Below are 22,136 nucleotides of genomic sequence, written 5' to 3'. Positions count from 1 at the left end.
CTATAGAACTGATATGGGCGCAGGTAAAAGGATTTGTAGCAAGACAAAACACGACTTTTAAAATGAAAGATGTTAAGCTACTGTTTGATCAAGCCATTACGGAAGCGACACCAGAGAATTGGCGAAAAGCAGTCCAGAATGTAATTAAGCAAGAGGACAAAATGTGGGATCTTGACAACCTCATCGATCAGACAGTCGATCCTTTAATTATAATGTCAAGAGGTGATGACAGTTCGTCAGATGACGAAGAAGACTACAATCTATTATAATTTAAAATTGTTATACACTGTTCAAAAAGTGCCAGATCCAAAAGTGACATTTTCAACTGTTTTACTCTACATATTATGTTCAATAAATTTGTGAAAAAAATATATTATTCCATTTAAACAAAAGTAACTTTCTAAAATAAAATAGCATTTAAGTACATTAATTATAAGGTAAAAAACAAGTCCCAGTTGCACGCCTTTGGCGAACCGTTTTCAATGTTTATCAGTGGGTAACAATGGGCAAAACTCATAAATTGACCCAAAACCGGGTGACACTACCTGCAATCAACGAAAAGAAAGAATTTTACATTGAAACTAATACCCAACTAAGGTAGTGGCATAAAATATTGGTGGATCACCAGGTACCACTTTTGCATACCTAATGAGGTTTTATTGCTCTACACACTTCTGAAATAGAGTATAGTTTGAAGACTAAGATAAAAATGTATTTTCTTTAGTCTGTTTCCTTTTCGATTTAGATCGTTTACTTAACGGTTAGTTAAACCAATTTAAATATTACCGACTTTATTTTAATCTTCATTTGCTATATAATTTTAAGTATTTAATAAGAAAACACTTTTATTAACAAAACCACCCAATAGACAGAGTCAGCTATAGAAACGTAGAATAATAAGTCGTTAAATCTGATCATTAGATGGACAGGACGTTGTTGTCATTTTGGTAAGTAGAGGACAATAACTTGAAGAAATACAATATTAAAATTGAATGTTTTACTTAAAAAATACTATTAAATATTGTTAATTAAATAAAAGTGGTATATATAAACTCGTAACCATATGCAATAGTTGTTGCAAAATTTTTTTAACACTTATTAAAATGCACACTTAAAATTAACACATTAAAAAATTTAGCATGTTATGTATCTATTTAAATATTATATATATAATGAAGGGAAATTTGTTTGTCGAACCTAATAATATAACAACAGACCACAAGAATTTCGTTTAACTCCCTTCCACTCGACCTGTTTATTTTATCTATTCCTTTTCATTTCAGTGTGCCCAGATTTTCCTGACAGTTTAATATTCTGATAACAAATTTTTAATAACCTGCGTCTTATAATATTAGTGCCGTATGCGATATTAAGGGTATTAATGCCTCTGCATTTGCTTTTACATATATATATCTATATATATATATATATATATATATATATGTATTAATTATTTATCTTTTGACACTGTTTGCTCCTACGGTATTAATTTCCCTACATGGTGTAATTACAGAATATAAATCATATCGATATTTAAATACATTAATAAATAATTTGTTTTAATTTATTTAATACCATTGCATATAATATCTATATAATGTATCTTAATAACAAGTGTGTAAAATGGTCCTTTTTTATAAATGGGAAATTCAATTAAAATTTCAGACGTGAACCATTCAAAACTTTTTCTACTATTGAAAAAAAAAACATAAGAAAGAAATCAAAAATACCAAATTGCTTTACGTACTAGTGCAAAAAGTTCAAAGAGACAAGAAGGAGACATAACTTTGTGCCCGCTAACTATAAATACTGCAAAGAGAAACTTGTAACGTTGTCCATACTTCAGAATATCATTATTTACTTAACTATGTGTTATATGTTCAAATTTGCCTACATTAAATTCAAATCGCATTGCTACATTTTGGGCCAACTGTATTTTGTTCCTAATTTCAACATTTAAGTACTCATAATAAGATACACTACAATAGTCCAATTGTAGCAGAATAAGTGGGTTGATTAGCATAAGCTTAATCTGTCAGTAAAATATATTTAAAGGTATGTCAACTCTTTAATTTAAAATAAACCACCGACAATTTCAACTTGACATGAGCTTTAAAGTTTAAATTCGTATCAAACACTAACCCAAGGTTTGTAGCCTGCTCTACTCATCTGGCAGAAGTGCACCATTGAGAAATTGAGAAATGTAAAGTGGATAAATTATACAAATGAACTTTATTTATTGCAGAACCAGTACCAATAAGCATGTAGTTACTTTTTTACATTCAGTGCCAACCTATGATTATTAGACTACTCAAGTATAGTTGCGAGATACCCATTAATTATCTGCATTGCCTTACTAGAATATTCAAGTAAAAAACCGAACAAAACTAGATATCATCGGCATAAAGATAAAGAGAGCAATAATATCTTACCTGCTTAGAGACGCCCGAAGTATATAATGAAAATAATAATGGTTCCAGAGTACTACCCCGAGCCACACCCTGATTAATAACTGCTTCAGACATTGCTCCTTCTAACACAGCTACTTAAGACCTACAAAATAAATAGTCTGTGAACCATAAAATTGTTTGTTCAGAAAAATCATAGTGAGAGAACTGAGCCAGCCAAAAATCATGATTTGTAAGATCAAGGGCCTCGCCGAAGTCTAATAGGAATAAACAGGATACTTTTTACTGGTCAACATTCCTAGATATGTCATTTGATACATTACAAGAAGCTGTTGCTGTACTGTGGGCTTTTCTGAAATCAGACTGTGTCGATGGCAATATATTTTTGTCAACAATGAAATCACTGTGATTATGCTATGCAGAAGTATATTATACCCTATATTGTCGCAAATCAGTAAAATGCGATTTTATTTTGAAAAATGTCTTATAAATGTCAAGCTCTAATATGTTTTTAAAATTAAATTGAGAGTCGTGAAATTTATTTAGCGTATAAAATTCTATTGCCCCATTATTAACTGTGGTAGATAGCTGATTGATACTTGCAAAGTGACTTCTTTTATAATGTATATTCCCACCTCCTGAGTTACTCTGTCATTGTGAAAGAAGTCGTATCGAAATTCCAAAGATATGCTTTTATTCTTCCAGAAGCAAATCACACTAGTGCGTAAAAAAACTTAAAAAACTTTTGATACATTATAAATTAAATGTCAAATATATGTTAAATGACTAGTGCTAGTGCGTAAAAAGTGAATCCTTTGTATAATTAAGAATAAGTATCTATTACCCCTTGTATATTCTGATTTTAGTAGCTAGTGATTCCTAGTCGTGTACAGTTGGCGAGATTGCACGTGTGCCTTCGCTGCTTGTATTTGTGCCTGTCGTGCTTAGATTAGGAATTATTTGCGGTTGACGCCCGCAGGTACCCGACATGTTCATGTGTTTTCCGAGAGCAGGATAGTTAAGGATATACTGTCGGCTGGACGAAAGGTGCCTGGGAATCATACATAATTATAAAATTAAAGGTGATTTAACCATGATGCAAAGAGAGTGCATCAAACGGGTGGTCACTGAACTCAATAGAAGGAAGAATAGTGGTGAAACAAATCTTTCAATTAAATATAAAAATGATGCACCATATATCGCTACGACTACTGATACTTATAAATCTGAGAATACAAGAAAAAACACTGTTTAGCCCCATTACAAGTATTTTGTTTTAATGTTGGTGGTTTGAGGACTAGAATTGAGGAACTCCGTAAACTAGTTTTATGTTCTCAATACAGTGTGTTGGTGTTTGTGGAGAGTTGGCTCTCTATTAGATTCTCTGATGCTGAGAACCGAGGTGGGGGAGTATTAATATATATAAGTGATAGAATTAGTTCTAAAAGGATTAAGTTGGCATATGATTCTGTGGAACAATTGTTTATATCATGTAAAGTGGGTAACAATAATCTTATTATTGGAGGGGTTTATATTCCCCCTAATTCTGAAATCAGTTTGTATGAAAGCCATTGTCACTCGATAGATATTCTCCGGCAGGAGTATTCTGATTACGATTTTTATGTACCAGATGCTCGCTGAGGGAGTGACAATCTTGGCGCTGTGGTTGAGTGCAGTTCTAACTCTCCAGGTTTAACTCTAGGTCAGTTTTATGCTTATTTGAATTTTTTTCAAAAAATAACAATACCTAATGATAGATTGGTTTATTTGGATCTGATCTTCACTAATAAAAGTAATCTTGTGGTATCAGAAGCAATCGACTACCTTTTTGATAAATCTCAAAACCACAAAGCGTACAACTTTCAATTAGATTTGTGTGGTGAATTCAAGCCAAATGTAGAGTATGTAGAATTTTATTATGATTTTAAGCTTGCACATTATGATGGCATTAATAATTACTTGTCTGGAATTGACTGGACTACAATACTGAACACGACTGATATTAACATAGCTGTCTCTCAATTCTATCACATTTTAAACATGGCAATAGCCCTTTTTGTTCCTCTCAAAAGATATAAGACATCTGATTTTCCCAAGTGATTCTCGGGTGAACTTAAATATCTAGTTACACAGAAGAAGATTGCTCACAAGAATTACATTAGTACTCGTGATCAATCTGATTATGTCACTTTTTCTAATTTCAGTGTGAGGTGAAAAACTTTAACGAATATTTGCTACCATGATTATATTTCAAATTTAGACCAATTACTGTGTACTGACCCTAAAAGCTTTTGGTATCACCTCAACAGTAGGGAGGCAGTAAATAAAATTCAATGTATTATGGTGATAACGAATTTTCTGGTTGCGAACAGATAGCGGAGGGTTTTGCTCAGTTTTTTTCAACTGTCTACAATACTAATATAAATAAAAATAACAATTATTATATGGGTCAACAGGTGGGAGAAAATATGACAATTCCTAATCCCCAACTGTCTGTTGGTTTTATTTTTGATAAAATTTTAAAATTAAAGGCCAAAGTTAGTTCAGGTCCTGATGGGATACCAAACGATTTTTTACAAAAATGTGTCTGTACTGTTTCTCACCCTCTATTCTTCCTTTTTCAGAAATCCCTTGGCTCAGCACTCTTTCCGTCATTATGGAAGCATAGTTTTGTGGTACCAATATTTAAATCTGATGATAATGACCAAATAGGCAACTATAGGGGCGTTTGCATCCAATCGGCCATTCCAACTGTTGGACAGTCTTATCTACGACCAAATTTGTTTCTATTGCATGGAGCTGTTGCTCAATCAGCAGCATGGGTTTAGTTCGGGCAGATCTACGATCACTAACTTGTTGATCTATCAGCAGGATTTATTGGATGCTATGGAGAGGGGATGTCAGATGGATGTGATTTATATAGACTTCTCCAAGGCTTTTGATAGAGTCGATCACAGAATCTTGCAGGAGAAACTTAAAGTATTTGGTTTCTCCAATCATATAGTTGCCTGGTTCACAAGCTTCTTGTCAGGCCGGACTCAGCAGGTTAGATTGGGTAGTGCTAGATCCAGCAATATCAATGTATGTTCTGGTGTACCTCAGGGTGGATACTGCTCACCATTGCTCTTTAACATTTTCATTAATGATATAGCTACATGTTTTGAAAATAGTGCCTTTTTATTGTTTGCAGATGACCTGAAATTTTATGGAGTAATCCAGACTTCCAAAGACCAAATATTGTTACAGAATGACCTGAATAGGCTAAATGATTGGTGTGTCAACAATATCTTATTCTTAAACATAAAGAAATGTAATTATATTAGTTTTCACAAAAGAAGTAAAAAAGTTGTAACATCATACAATATAGAGGAAAGCCCTGTTTAGTATTCTGATACAATCAAGGATCTTGGCATTTATTTTGACGATCATTTAAATTTTAATATACACATAAATAATATAGTGGTTAGGTCCTCCAAGGTTCTGGGTTTTGTTCTACGTAACTGTAGAGAGCTGTAAGAGAGTGTACATGTCTTTAGTGGTTTCTTTATTGGAGTATGGCTCAATGATATGGTCCCCCTATTACATGAATAGCTGTCTGACCCTTGAAAGGATTTAGAGTTTTTGAGATTTTGCCTATTTAAATTAAATTTGGAAATACCGAACGATCATGTTTATGATGATGCACGGGAAGTGCTGGCTATGACAACATTGAGAGAAAGACGTATTCGTGGTGATTTAACCTTTGTATTTAAGCTTCTTAATGGTCTCTGATTGTATGCCCCGACCTTCTCGGTAGAATTAGCTTCAATGTCCCCTCAAGACTCTTGAGACGAAACCGATTATTTGCTTTGCCTTCTCACAGTACCAACTATGCCACTCACTCCCCTTTTGAAAGAACCTTAAATATTATCAACCATGAGGATATTGAAGTTGTGGGCATTGGCTTGTCTAGTTTTAGGAATCAAATTAGAGAGATTGTGTAAACTCTTCTGTTGATTTTATGTTGGTTTGCCTGTAAAAACATATTTGTATTTTAGCTATTTTAAGTTATGGTTAGGTGTAACTATTGAACTTTTTTTTTTGTAATGGGGTTGATCCCGTCTATTAAATAAATAAATAAATGTTTGGTCCAAGAGACATTCTTCCATTTTAGCCTTACTTGTGGAGGTCGTCTGAGAAGCTTGATAAATATGATCGCTTGTATCATCCGTCAATTGTCAAGATGCCAAGTAAGAGGTACTTTTTCATGGGAAACTCTCTTTAGAAGAACTTCGATAAATGTGAGCTGTTCTTATACAATACTTACTCTTTGACGATATTATCTTCACTTTATTATCTCTTTTCTCCTTTTCATACATCAACATGATTTAAAGAACTCGTCTATAAACGTTATATTAGTTCATTGTTCTATGGAACTAACGATGTCCGTGATTAGTAAGTACGTACTTCAGCTGCCCTCCTTGCATTCAACCAAAACACTTTGAGAATTCGTAGTTTCTACCAATTCACTTTGAATCCTTTCTGATTGCCTCAAACAGTTTTAAACTTGACTTTTTTAAACCAATTTATAAATGTCATGACTAATCCGAGTTCTAATTATCGCAGTAGAAGTGATATCCAAAAACTTAGTAAGAGTATTTCATCGGTCCTCTCAAGATAGAGAGTCTAGATGAATAGTTTTGACAAAACCAAGAACATAGTTTCATAGCATAGTTACACGTATTATGCTCTATTTAGGATCCAACAGGCCTAAATGGATACCAGAATTATTAAATACTATATTACATCTCATAAGTTTAGGTTTCTTCGGCCTGATGATATTCTAAATTGAGCAAAACATTTGTAGCCATGAGTTAGGTTTGTACGACTGCCTCTTTTTGTTTTTGTTTTGGATGCTATATCCTCCGAGATATTTTGGACTCATGGGAGATAGAAAGTGCAACGTAGTAGGTTAATGAGGATAGATGCACGCGAAGGCCGTATTTAAGTAAAAGCGACTAAAAGCAAAACGGGAAATATGTTTAATCATGACTAGGTATATAGCAGAAAACTTAGAAGCAGCATTACTAATTATGAAAGAAATGATGATTATAAGGATGACGAGAATATAGGAACAGTTGGTGAAAACTTTGTTACCTCCGTCATTTTATGTACTGATCTACCCTTATGCATTATACTTTCAAGGCCACTGCAATACTGAATGAAGACTAATAAGAAACTATGCTTACCTAGTCTTCTGCTAGATTCTGTCAGTCTAATCTAATAGCGGATTTCATTGTAGTAGTATTAATAGAGAATACACGTAAAGAAATTCGAAAAAAATGCATCCTGACAAAATTAGTTTTACTATAAGCTTGTTACACCCTCCTAAGTCAAAGTGAGTGCTCTAAAAATTCAAATCTGTATAACATTTGTTCTTGTAAAGCTTTTCCAAGGATATTCTTAATATACATTCATAGTCAGATTGAATAAAAGATCCCAAATTTACCATGTACTCTTTTAGTACTTTTTAAACATAAATCACGACCGTAATAGCAGAAGCCTGTAATAATAATTGTATGCTTAGGCATTGTTAAAAAGCACAGCGTCAGAAAATATTGTGTATTGCGGAAAGGCGATGTGGCAGATTAAAGGAAAAAAATAGAAATAAGAAAAAAACTAAATTTTAATTTTTGGTTGTCTTCTTCTTGTTTATTATGTATTGATCTATAGTTAAGAACTAGGTCAACCACCAACATTTAACTAGGAGTAATAAAAAAAGTAGGTTTTGCTAATCAAATATATCTTTTAGCTTATTTTAATTTGGATCATTTTATGACACTAATGCTAGAGAAGTTCATACTCGGTAAATTTTTATTAGGTATACTGGTACAATTAATTAAAAAATATACAAGTAAACATATTTCTGCTTACATTTCAGGAATTAATAAAAAAGTCAGTTAAGGCGGATTTGTAAACTAGTGTTCGACGATCGGCCTTATGTTTACGTCACTTCACAGTCCGAAATTGTTAGAATATATTTCGTGCAAATTCAATACAATGTACTAGTTAGTATTAGGAGCAATGTATTTTGTACGCTGGTTTACTGCATGTGGATAAAGACTGTAGTATTGATACTTAATTTAATAAGAGTATTTATGTTAGTTTTCTAAAACCTATTAAACCTATTACGTTCTTCTTTATTCAAATAGACATAGTTTTTTAGAGTTTATTTAAAAATAAATTTTTATATGACTATTCCAAAATATACAGTTAACGGTAAAAATATGGAACCAACTCGATCAAAAATAATTGAAGGCCGGTTCGAAAAAACGCTTGCATACATCGATTAATATTTTTTGTTGCGCATTTTTTTTCAATAAAAATTTTGTATACAGAAAATAGTACTTGTGGCGTGGCTTTTCTAAAAATAAATATTAATCTTTGAAAAAATCTTCGCATCTATTGTGGCCGAGACTTTTGTTTTTTATATGTATTAAGGTCACTAAATCTGAATACGCAAATTATTTAAATATTTATAATATATATAGATAAATCTAAATTGATAGACGTACAAAAAGTATAGTCGATTTAATTTATGAAGTTCACACTGGTTATAGAATATTCTAATACCAGGCAAGACGAACATAAAAGGCTGATAAATCTGTACCCTACCAACTTTGCATACAGATAGAAATTACGTAGGTGCCAAACATAAAAATATAAATAAAGTCACTTTGTAACTGCAGTGCATACTGCAGAATATAAAATTAATTTATTAAAGAACTCTGTTGTTTATTTCTTGAACAGTAGTCACCAGCGTTAATCGTTTAGTTTAAGTCAGGTGTAGTTAAAAAAAAAAGTTTGGTAATATCATAATAATATTATGAACCTATTTTGTAGTTATATTTGTCAAGTAATGATGAAAGAATCAGCTTAGATATACAACCAGAAATTCTATGGGACCATGGAATCAACAAGCTATCATTTTCAATTAAGCAAACTTACACGACTGAAGATGCGAGGCAATTAACAGTAAAGCAGCGTAGATGTATATTTACAGATGAAGTTAAACTTAAAAGTAAGACCAACTTAAGACTAACCAATTACAAAAATAGTATTTAATTACTTTATTTTTCAGTTGACAGTTCCTACTCTTATACTGCGTGCACGATAGAGTGTCGCATGGAGAATATTCGAGCAAAATGTGACTGCGTTCCATTTTTTTATCCACAGATAAGTGGTTTTCAGAGTTGTAGCTTATCTCAACTTTCATGCATAGCAGATCATTTGGACGAAATCAAAGATATTACGAGATGCAATTGCATGCTAGGATGTAATAATACTATTTACGAGACTCAGCATATTGCATTTGAGGGGTATTTACCAGGATTTTTATAGTACATACACGGACTGTTATTTTAAATAAACTATATTTTTATAATGTTGGTAATAATTCTCTCATTGGTATTAGGAATAATATAATTGTTAATGGCATTTCTTTGGTTATGAAAATCTTTTTTTTTAATGAAAACGTTCTTTGCCCTCAGTAATCCCAGATAGAAACTTTTTTCTTCCGATAGTTGGGTATTTCTATGTAAACACTTTTTTCTGAATAAAAGCATCATTAAATATCCCCTGACCTTCTTTTGCATTGATCGAAACTTTTTATAAACTGTATATCATTTTTAGTTCGAGATCACTTCCAATATTCACGTCCTCGTAGATCTGATGATCCTAAATTAAAAGATAGTATACACCTTAGTTAGAAACTCTTAGCTCAAAACTAAAATATATTTCAAACTGACACTCATATTAGAAGCCGTTATTAAATCCAATGACGCAATCCATCATGAAACCCCCTCTTATTAAAAATGGATCAGATTCCAATAATTTTAGAATGATGTAAAAACCACAGTATATACTTACTCTACCGACTTCTACTACTTTTTTACTACTTTTTGCCAACACCAGAATCACCCACCCCTACGCCTCTACTCCCAATGCGCTGTCTCCACTGAGTCGGCCCGTCCTTTTAATAAAGGCTTGCACGTTGTCCCAGTCCAGATCTTTAAGATCTTCCCGCTGGAGTGTTGTTGCTCCGAAAATTTTCCTGCTCAGGCGACTCCACCTATCACAGATACCTAGTACGTGGTATAAAGTTTCCTCCCCTGTACCGCAATTCGAACAGAGTGGGCTTTCTCTTATACCAAGAAGGTGTAGATGCCTGTTTAGACTGTTGTGCCCGGTCAGGATTCCCACCAAGTCTTTGATACTTTGTCGGAGTTTGTTAGTAGTACTTGCTTTCGAGCCGGCATGGTCTGGTATAATTTCCTTGGCCTGTCTACATCCTTCTGTCCTTCTCCAATTCTTCCTTGCTTTTTCCCAGGTCCAATTATTAAGTGCCTGGGAGATTTGTTTTTTGCTAAGACACTTTTTTTTGCAGAGACAAGGTTCGGGGGCCTGCGAACGGATTAACGGAACCTTGTCTTGCCAGTTCGTCGGCCCGCTCATTGCCCTCAACACCTTGGTGTCCTGGGACCCACCTCAGTCTCAATTCCTTGTGTGCTGCAAGCCTTTCCAATGCGTCTCATTATGCATTCCTGGACTAGCGCTGAGCTGGCCCTGGATTTCTGAATCGCCTTGAGGGCTTGACTATTGGAGTAGATGCAAATCCCCCCTTACCAATGCCTCTCGTCTGTTCGCTACTTCGAGTATAGCAAACACCTTCGCTTGGAAAACTGTGGTGTGTTTCCCTAGCGGCAAGGATTCCCCTGTGTCCGTTTCCATTCTGTACACTCCGGCTCCAGCTGAATTGATGTTTTTCATTCATGATCCATCTATGTACCAGGCCTGTAAACCACTTGGCTCTTTAATTTGGTTCGCCGACCATTCTTTCCTTGTCGGGATTTCGACTTGAAACTCCTTCTTTAACCTTAGTTTGCCACTTTCTGTAGTGCATCTGGATGTCGGAATTGGTATGTTCTTACACATCCTTTCTACCTCCATAAGTATTTATGGTATCCAAAAGCCAAATACAAACTCAGTAATTAAATACAATTTTCAGTGTTTCTAGATAGTTCACATATATAGTAAGTGATATACAATTTACAGACGGGACAGATAGGCCCAATTCTATAATTGGCTTATCACTTGTTAAATACATATGTATTTTAAACTTTTTTTTATCAAATCAGTGGTATTATTTTCATTTATTGGTATTAGCAAAGCATCTAAATAAGTTAATTAAATAAAACAAACATTTTGGTTGTTTGTCGAATACCTCATAACACCTTTCAATACTTCAAATTGTTTTAGGTAAAAATTTGATATTTTTGAATTTTAACAATAAAATTAACTGGTATTACTCGAACCCCATCTAGGGCATAAACTTCTTCGTCAAAAAAAATTCGAGATGTTAATGCAATAAAAACTCAAATAAGACTTGGTAAGATCAGCAATACCATTTATAATTCTGCATTTTTGGAACTTAAAAACGTTAATTATATAATGCCATACTACTTTCCTGCTAGCCAAGGTTACGGTTTTACATTTAAAAGTTCTTAGCATGCTCATTCCAAGTAATAATGTTTGCTGTAAGTAATAACTGTTCAAGGTTATCGATTCATCTTGAACTTAGCATTAAATGTTACAGGACAAAGGCTTTATTAATGGGGCTTATAATTTGTAGAGGACTATGTTTGATAAGGCTTTCAACAAGGTTTTCAGTTTCATTTTTTTCCTTTATAAACTTTTCTCAGACTTTTCGGCAAAACTAACTTTTGTCTTAAATTATAACCAAGTGCAGTAGTCAGCTTTTTTTTTGAGTCCAATAATAAAATTCTCATTGGAAATTACTCTTACTCAAGTAAATTTTGTGCAAACCTGCGTCATAATAACCCAAAATCTCCACTTACAGAATTTACAATTCCACGCCGAGTGCAACTAAGATTTTTCACTTTTAATATACTAGAAAAATTAAATCTCCTAATAATAAAAAATTTTACGTTTATACTAAAAATTTTAAAAATGTTAAGTATTTTTTCCAAAAGTCGTCCAATAATATTATAACAGGAAGATTTCTAAACTAATGATATTTATTAATTACTGATAAAGTCGTAAAATAGATGATAAAATGAACATTTATATGCTTAATATAGGTAATACTAAGATAGTTATGAATGTCGTTGTATATTACTGGACACTTTTTTGAAAATATTTATTTATTTCAGGAATTCAAGTGGATTAAAACTGTTTTTCGTTTCATGGCCCATGGTCAAGTATAAAAGGGAAGTTTTATTCGGATGGGTAGACTTATTAGGTATATATTTTACCCTGTATTTATATTAGCCATTAGAATTATTGTAGAATTTTTTAAGTTAAATTGTAAAATAGAAGCAAATTTTTCTTTTAAAAATTAAATGTTTATGCTTTTGTAGTTTTTTATTTAAATTATTGATGAAATTTTTTCTATTGATAATTGAATTGATTTTCTTCGTTTTCATTAAAAGTTCGAAGTAAAATATAAAGAGAAAATTTAGAAATTTTTAACATCTTTAGTTTTTATTGTTTAGCATTTCGATCCAAAAAATGTAAGAATTTTGACCTAATAAACTAAAAGCATCGAATGTTTTATTAACGCTAGAAAGTTTATCTAACTCATTATAGTTAATTTTTCGGCCAATAAATCTTAAAATAAATAACAACTTGTTTGCTTTTTTGATTACTAATAAATCGCGAGAGCAATAAGTTTAATTAATATTGTGCAACCCGCTTTTTTCCTTTTATTAACGTTATTATTCACCGATTTTTTTGCGCGATCTGCTTCTACGTTATTTTGTATCTTGTTTTCTTTTACATTGGGTTTTAATCTTTCATTCTTTTTAAGTTATCATTTTTTAAAGTATATGCAGCCTTTGCTTTTTTCAGTTATTAGTTGTGAAGCTTATGAAGTTAAGTTTAGAGACGATAATCGTCTAACGATTATGTATAACGATATTTTATGAACGTAATCGTAAAAAAATTTATCTGAGTGTACTTTTTTGGCTACACTATAAGCCATACAGAAAAAATGAAGAAAATTAAATTCTCTAGAATTTGTTTCCTATGAGCAAACAAAACAGAAAAAAACAACAAACTAGTGGGAGCAAAGTTAGAGGGCGCCAAGGTTTAAAAGCAAAGTGAATATGAAGAAAAAATAACTTATTATGACAACTGGCCAGCTCAAATTTTGCCCCCTTGTGCGTTCGTTCCACAGCTTCACGCCTCAAAGGTACATTATCTATATTTATGTGGTAAGTAATTGATCTTTGATTTCTTGATTTCTATATCTTTGTGATTATAACACCGAAGTAGATCACGCAAATTAATTTGCGTAAAAATATTTTTTTATTTTATTGTGCAATATCTTCTTTATAATAGCTTTATGAACTTTCACTTTTTTTTGTGAACACTCACTCACTGTAAAACATATTTTTTGGAAACATTTTAAAAAATTTGATATGTGTCTCCTTTATCATATTGCATAAAAAATTATATGAACTTATTTTCCCCATTTTGCTTAAAGTTGAAGGCTAACTAGATGACGCGACGTAGTTAGAGGAAGATCATGCTCTCTCAGATAGAATGCAAAGAGCATTTGGTGCACACAGCTAAATATCAATCCAAGCCAAACTAATTATTCTTTATTCTAAGATAATGGAGCTGAAGATAAATGCACCAGACCTAAAAGGGAAGTTGGTAGAGCTTTTAAAAGAAGTCAAACTTAACTTAAAACGCATATCTAGAAAAAACTACTTAAATAGCAACGGCAATACTGTATGCTATTTGGCGTTTTGGTAACAAACAACATAATAATAGGGTCATAAGAATAACTTCATTATAGCATAGGGTCTGAAACCTTCAATAGTTTGGTGGTCCTACCGAACTGTCGCATACTAAACAATCCTATATTATATAAGTTTGTTTTATATATTGATAGTGCTTACTTCTGCTTGAAAGATAGTGAAGGAGTTTCCTAGAGATGTTGATATTATACTATGTCTATGTCTACGGTAGTTCGGGAAGTCCACCAATGACTTTGGTAAAGCATGAGGATTATAGACCTCATGCTTTACCAAACACGTCGACTGGTTTATAGCGCTTCCACTGCTTTTTTGGTAGATTTTTCTATATGTAAGTTTCAAGTTGGCTTCTAAAAACGATACCAAAAGACATCCCTTTTAGTTGTTGTTACCCTTCCTCAGGTCATTTACCTTTAAATTGCATTGAACATTTAAATTACATTGAGCTTTAAAGCCTACTTTAGTCAATCTTACTGTTTCGCCGTACTTGATATTATACTTTTATTTGTTTCTTCAAGTTTCTACAGATAATCAAATTAAAAGAACTCGTTCATTATCTCAAAGAGACCTACGTAACTAGAGAAAAAATAAAAACTCTATATCTTTTTATGTGTCAATCAGGTTACATATTTCGCTAATAAAGTATCATCAGACCTTATAGCTAGATGACCTGCTAAGTACTGTTTTGCAGAGTAAGTACTGAGACTTGGAGTTTTTATTTTTTCTCCTACAGCTTTAAATGTAATATAAATCTTATATTTTAATTTAAGCATATGTATAAAAAATAGTACAAAATTTGAAAATCCAATGTCGTTTTTAGCGAAAGTGTTTAATATCTAATCTATATCTATTTCAGTTTCTTTCGGAGGAATAGCAGGACTTTTTCTTGGGTTCAGTCTTTTATCAGTTATAGAATTTATCTATTTTTATACTTTAAGGGCTTGTATAGCAGCCTTTAGGGAAAGAAGATACCTTGATAGGTAAGCATACCTTTTTTCCATTATTACAATAATAGGTGATTCTAATATTTAAGGTTGCAAATGGAAGAACTAAAAAAGGAAATAATAAAATGCGATTTAAGCATGACACCCTATTTTATCTCGAAACCGCTACCTTATGGGGGACTTAAAACGATATCAGAAGGGTTAAAAATAGATACTACGAGAATGATTAGGAAAGACAACGTAAGTTAGCGTAAAATATTTAGTGATATACTAATTTTACTTTATGTTTATTATTTAAAAGCATATATGGGAATTCATTTTCTGAACATATTTGAACTTTTTGTGTTTAGCTTAGTTACGGTGTATCTATGCATTAAGTGGAATTTTGCTGAACAATATTGTATGATCTGTTTCCCTAAAGAGTATTCCCTATATTGTAAAATAATATATACAACAAAATTATTAGATAAATCCTGCACACCTAGATGTGCATCTGTGTGTGTACATAAGAAGTAATTAAAAATTAAATAAGTACACAGCATATATGTACAGTCGGCAAATTTGAAAATGTCCCTCGCATCTGCTCTCGGACTTCGTTGCCTTACAATTTGGCAACATGGCTTTTGACTGGAAGGGGTAACGTACGGCGGGCGGTAGGGTGTAGACTGTAGAGTATCGATCGAGTTTAGTCGTGTATAAATAGGCAGGGGTGACGGAACTCATTTTTCAGTAGATGAGGTTTTTGCAATGGGACGTTTCGAATATTTTTGTTGCTGTGCAAGCTGATATTAAAAAAATCAATCAGTTTGTTTTTCTTCCTTATGTAAAGTTTTTAGGACAATGTGCTATAGTGTTTTATACGTTGGCTAAATGCGCTTTTCAAAATTCTGTTTGGTTCATCACTTTTGAGAAATTACCTTCAGTTATTTTTGTATTGGGACACTATATTTCTTAACTCCAAATTATTATTTTTTTGCTTGATCTTTCACAACCTATATTTTTGTTGTCAAATGCTGCTTGTTGTCAAAATAAATAGAAAAAAAATCGTTTTTACATTTTATGCATTACATAAAAATCCTAATCGAGGTTTTCTTTGAATTTTTTTTTATCAAAGTATTACTTTATATTACTCACCCAACATTTGAAAAAAATGCAACTTAAATAAAAATACCAATCCAAATTTTAAATTGTTTTTTACTTTTAAAGTGTGCGTTATTGAATAAAATAATATAATTTAAAAAAATTCCTATTTGTTTTTTTTTAAATATATGGTGTGTATTTAAAAATAAGTAAACAAACAGATGTAATTCTATGATAAAATATTAGTTTTTTTAATTCTGGCAGCAACCAGTAAGTGTAAACCAAAATATAGGTAATCATAAAAAAAGGAAACATTATAATAATAGAAACTTTAAGTGCTACAGCAGAAATGATAGGTATATGTTGTATATGTTGAGATTTTTGTCTTTCATCCTGTGTCTAGGAAATGAAAAACGCGAACTCAAACCTGTTTAAGGCATTAAAGGTTTCATAAAAAATAGCGCGCTATGGTTAGCACCGCCTCCTAGCATTAATAACGTAATATGAGCTGAGATACTACCAAAACTACTTATTTTGGAATACCCTGTCCAGCGCAGTAAAACTAAGTACTTGTACTAAGTACTACCATAATATGGGAAAAAAATTAAGATTTTTGTTTCTTTTTCCTCACCTTTTATTTATAAGTATACCTATATAAAAATACAGGGTGTAGAACTCGTCAAAAGAAGTTGATATACCAAAAACTGCTTATACCCGTATAGTAAAAGTTGCATATTAAGAACGTTAGTTTGCGTTATTGAAATTTTTTTTACTCATTATCAAGTTAAGTGGAAATTGTTTTTACAAAAACTGTTTAAAATTGTCCCCACTTGTTCGATTAACCCAAAATGTTGTTCGGCAAATCCATATTTTAAATTGTTTATGTCTATATTTTGGTAAGAGGTAGAAAAAAATCTATGTGGTTTTCATGAGTAAAGCTTTTTAACTGAAGTGATGAATAAAGTAATATTTCCGTTTGTAAATAAGGCACTCTCGTGATTTCTTCTTGGATAAAAAACTATTTCTTATAATTTTTTTATTGAAGCGAAGTTAACTTAAATTACTAAACTTTAATTGTAGTAGTCCCGCATCTTTTTTTATTTACTTTTTTTTAAATCTTATAAAACGTATAAGTAATGAATCGAAGGTCAGTTTCAAAGCGAAAATTTTATTTCCTATTTAATGACAAATTACAGTTCTCTAAGTATAACATCTTAATAACAATTAATAACATTCAACACTACTCCTAACAAGCTTTAGTAAGTATAATTACAATTTAAATCTACAATAAAAATACTTTTTTATTTAAACTTTTAAATAGCCTATGTATTGTGTTTTTTTCGAAACTTACACCTTTTTTTTTAATAATTATTTAATATCACAGGGTGCATTTGGTATTGGTATGACTTCTTAATTAATATTTGGTATAAAAACCATTTGCGTCAATGCATTGTTGCAGCCTTTTCCGCATTGATCCCGCGTAATTACTAAAATCGGGTCTCCCTCTGAAAGATTTCCAAACTCTTTGAGCGTGGGCTAGTAACGTTTCCTTCGATCTAATTTGGCCTCGATTAAAAGTATCCCAAGAATTCACCATTTCAGCCCACAAATTTTCGATGGGGTTTAAGTCGGGGCTTCTGGATGGCCATGGAATTAAATTAAATTCCGGATGTTCCTCAAACCATGTTCTCGCCATACGGAAGGTATGAATTGGACAATTATCGTGCATAAAGAATATTGGTCCAGCCGGATATAATATTCTGTATGAAGGCAGAAAAGAATTTTCTAAAATGTTCACGTAGTCCGCGGAATTCATTCGGAGTGGCGTGGTTACCAGCATTCCGGGTCCATTTTGGGTCGTCCAACCCCATAATGACAATATTATTCTCCTGTTTTTTTCAGTTTTTTGGACATAATGGGAATCATATCTGGTACTTGTAGGTCTCCACACTAATTGATGGGACCTTATGTCCGAAGAAAACGTTTTTTCGTCGGTAAATACCACATTTGACCAGTCTCAGTCAATATTTTCTTGAGCAAACCTAAGCCTTCGCTCTGCGCTGTCGACCGTTAATTTGGCCTTTTTGGCTGGTCGTCTTATTCGAATTTATTCCAGCTGAACGAAGAGTATTCCTAATTGTTTGCATACTAACATCCAAGTTCATGGTTTCTTTGACCACCCGGCTATTTGTGAAAGGGTTATTTCTTACTTGGGTAATAATAGCTTCTCTCATATTTTCGGTCAATACAGGTTGCCTTCCAGGATGTTGTCTGGTTTCTACATGCCCTTCTGCCTCTTGACGTTGGATCCAGCGTCTATATAGACGAGGCGTCCCTATCATATTACCGCGTTCCTCTCTGACTTCGCTCAGTTCTTGTTGGCAATATTTTCATTTATAATTTGAATCAAGGAGTACTCTTTGATTATTACTTTTGAAGTAGAAAGTCTAGCCCTTAGGTTCTCAAAGCATACTTGACTTTCTTTGAAAATATCATTATATTTACTCGTATTAAGTTTGTTTTTTATAAAGATCTGTTATTTGGTTTTTTATAGTTCTTTTTGTATTTTCTTACTCGGAAATTTTTTTGTTAAAGCGTAAAATTTTCTATGAATTAAAGATCTGAGGACTCAAAATTATTAATTTGACTCAATAATGTTTCCTTTTCTTTCTTAAGTTAAGCATTTTCCGCGCTAAATTGAGTGTTGTCCTTATTTAGCACATTAAAAGTCTTCCTCAGGTCTTCTATTTCTGTTTCCAAATTATTTTCTGTTACAAAATCGTCGTCTTAAAAATCTAATGTTTGTCTTTTTAATCTCTTGATTTGTACGTTCCTTTTCATAATCTCACTCCTAAGTCGATCTATCTTTACTTGAAATTCCGAACTTGACAGGTCGGACTCTTCTTCTAATTCCAAAATTTATTTACTTAATTTTCTATTTTCACAATGAATTTTCTCTATTTGAGGTTTACCAGTATTTTTTACACATGTACTTTGATTGCAAAAATAGTTTATTTTTCTGGATTGTAATGCAATAAATCAAACCTCCGTTGCGCTCTATTTCCCCCAGTTTCGACAAGTGATAGATTTCTGTCGATCGCAGACACCTCCAAATAATTGATTGCTGCCGTTGGAGGGCTTATTGAGAGTGCAAACTAAGTTGCATTTACTGCAAACGCCTGCCATAGTTTATGGACTTTAAAGATGTTTGTAGATATATGGTCGTCAAACTGCGGCCATCTGCCCATAGATAGGTTGTTAGAGATTCTACCCAGCCCTACTAGTGACGGTGCCGTACTCGGTAATTCGCCAAGATATACTCGGTTGGCCAGCTGACTGTGTGACAGTTATCAGAAGTAACCTCGCAAAGCAAAATGTTTACAAAAGATTTAGAAATGTACCTTAGTAAATCTTGAATATCAACCAGTTGTATCTCCTATTCGTGCTTAGATACAGGGCACATTACTGTACAATTTTAATTACTTTTTATTAAAATCTGTACAAAATTATCTTAAAAATGTACTAAAATGTTAGCAGAGAATTTTAATGTCTCGTTTACTTTTTTTGCGGGGTTCTTCGAACTATTTAATGTTTTCATATATGTACAGCCCCATACTGATAAACCGTATCTAATTATAGACTCAGCTAATGTCATATATAGCATTCTCAGAATATTAATTGGCATACAATTTCTGATTTGATAAACCTATAAATCAGTTTACGAAGTTTTGTATTTGTCATTTCTATATGTTTATATTATTTGACATTCTGGTCAATCGTAACACCTAAATATCTGACATGTTCTACTTTATTAAGAAATTTGGTACATGTACATTTTGCTTGATGGGAGAAGTCAGTGCTTGGAAGTTGTGCTGAAGAACAGTTTGTTAGTAAATTTTAATTTTATCAGTCTGATATTGATGAGCATGCAGAATAACACATAAACTAAGTTTTTTTAATAATAATTGTTAATCAAGTTTCATCCATCCATCCATCGCCGTATTTTTGCAAATTCCAGTGTGGCAAGCTTCACTGTTGATTTCCAGGTGTCCCGCTGTAAAAGGAGTACTGTATCATCTGCATAAGAAATTAGTTTACTGGATGCAGTGAAGCTTAAAGGGCTTAAAAGCTAAAAGGTCATTAAAAATTAAAAGAGTGGGACAATTACAATACCTTGCGAAACACTACATAGAACTTTCTTAAATTCACTATAAATCTCGTCAATTTTTATACACTGTTCTCGATCTTCAAGATAATCTTTTAATAAATCAAGGCATAATCCCCTTATTTCATAGCTATTTAGTTTTTTTTAATGGAATGTCATGCGAAATGGTGTCAAGCGTTTTAGCTAAATCAGTAAAGATTGCAGGAGGTTTCTTATTTTTATTAATAGAACTATAAAGTTTGTTACCTGTACAGGAGATTCCTGATTACGTAATTTTTTAGTTTTAGTAAAGGCAAATTAAACCACCAATAAATTATAACATATCCTTTACTACGTATAAATTTTAATAACAAATAAAAAATGGACTGTATTTTTACAATAACATAAACGTGGATCGGTCAACAAAAAACCAATACATCAGGGAAGCACCGACCGCGATGACACACTGTCACTCGATGACTTTCGACGCGGCCGCTGACAGTTTCATACCGCTAATAGGGATGGGTTATAGGAATGCGGGCGCATAGCGATAAAGTGTCTTTTTCCAACATACTCCTCATTTTGGAAGAATCTTACAACCCCACTCAAAGTTTCACTAAGTGCTTTCAAAGTCATTATCAGGTAAGATACAAATTTTAGACAAAGAACGTTTAATGACACCTGTTTGAGTTCTAATCTCTGCTACTCGGCATCTCCCATCAGGTCCTTGGATCAGCTTCACGATTCGCCCAAGTTTCCAAAGCAATGGTGGGAAATTATCTTCTCTTATAACCACCATTTGATTTTCCTTCAAATTTAGTTGCTCCAACTTCCACTTACACGAATGCAGCTTAGCCACTACTCCTTAGACCACCTTTGCCAAAAATGTTGAAACATATTCTGGATTTGCTCGCACTTATCAAGGCATCACAAGTAATCAAAATCTGGTAAGGATGTAAGTCGTTTTCCAATAAGAAAATGGCTGGGTTAGGACATCAAAATCATTAGGATTAGGAGACATGGGAACCAAAGGCCTGGAATTCAAAACTGCCTCCACTTGCATAAGAAGAGTACATAAACCTTAAAATGTTAATGAATATGTTCCCAGGACAGGCTTCAAATGGTGCTTACAAGACTTTACCCCAGCTTCCCACAACCCTCCAAAATTTGGCGAATGAGCTGGTATAAATTTCCAGTTTATATTTTCCCCTTTAAAAAGCTCTTTTAACTCAGAGGCTTGATCCATTAAAAATTTTCCAAGATCTTTCAATTCTGAAGAAGCTCCTACAAATGTAGTGCCATTATCACTTACAACATTACTTGGAATTCCCCTACGGGATACAAAACGTCTAAGACATGAAATAAAAGTGGTTGATGTAAGATCACTCACCAATTCAAGGTGTATGACCTTAGTACTAAAACATACAAATAAAGCTATATAGGATTTTAATAAACGAAAGCCTCTACCACTTTTATTTCTAACCATTAATGGACCTGCATAGTCCACACCTACATTTTGAAAAGGCAAAGAAGGACGAACCCGCAACTCAGGTAACACACCCATAATCTGACTAGCTTGGCCCTTATTAGGACAAACTCTAAAACACTTTATACAATTTCTAGTTACTTTACGCACCAAGTTTCTACCTCCAATAGACCAATATTTTTCACGTAAAAAGCTTAATTTGCGGAAAAAAAAGTTGCGGCCCAGCGTGTAAGAGTCTTTCATGTTCATATA

General features: G+C 32.8%; 1 protein-coding gene across 1 annotated transcript in view; it reads left to right on the top strand.

Annotated features, from left to right (window-relative positions):
- The window catches only part of LOC126734644 (uncharacterized), a 30,755-nt gene extending 15,332 nt beyond the window's left edge, over nt 1-15,423 (top strand). Inside the window, exons 2-6 of the mRNA XM_050438341.1 lie at nt 9,291-9,468; nt 9,529-9,766; nt 12,620-12,708; nt 15,087-15,210; nt 15,264-15,423. Of these exons, the coding sequence (XP_050294298.1) occupies nt 9,291-9,468; nt 9,529-9,766; nt 12,620-12,708; nt 15,087-15,210; nt 15,264-15,423 (789 nt within the window). The remainder of the gene's footprint in view (nt 1-9,290; nt 9,469-9,528; nt 9,767-12,619; nt 12,709-15,086; nt 15,211-15,263) is intronic.
- Nucleotides 15,424-22,136: the final 6,713 nt, after the last annotated feature.

The sequence above is a fragment of the Anthonomus grandis genome, chromosome 3 (genome assembly GCF_022605725.1).
Source record: "Anthonomus grandis grandis chromosome 3, icAntGran1.3, whole genome shotgun sequence".
In the NCBI taxonomy this organism is placed as follows: domain Eukaryota; kingdom Metazoa; phylum Arthropoda; class Insecta; order Coleoptera; family Curculionidae; genus Anthonomus; species Anthonomus grandis.
The sequence above is the reverse complement of the archived record's forward strand: the minus strand, read 5'-3'. Positions and strand labels throughout refer to the sequence as shown.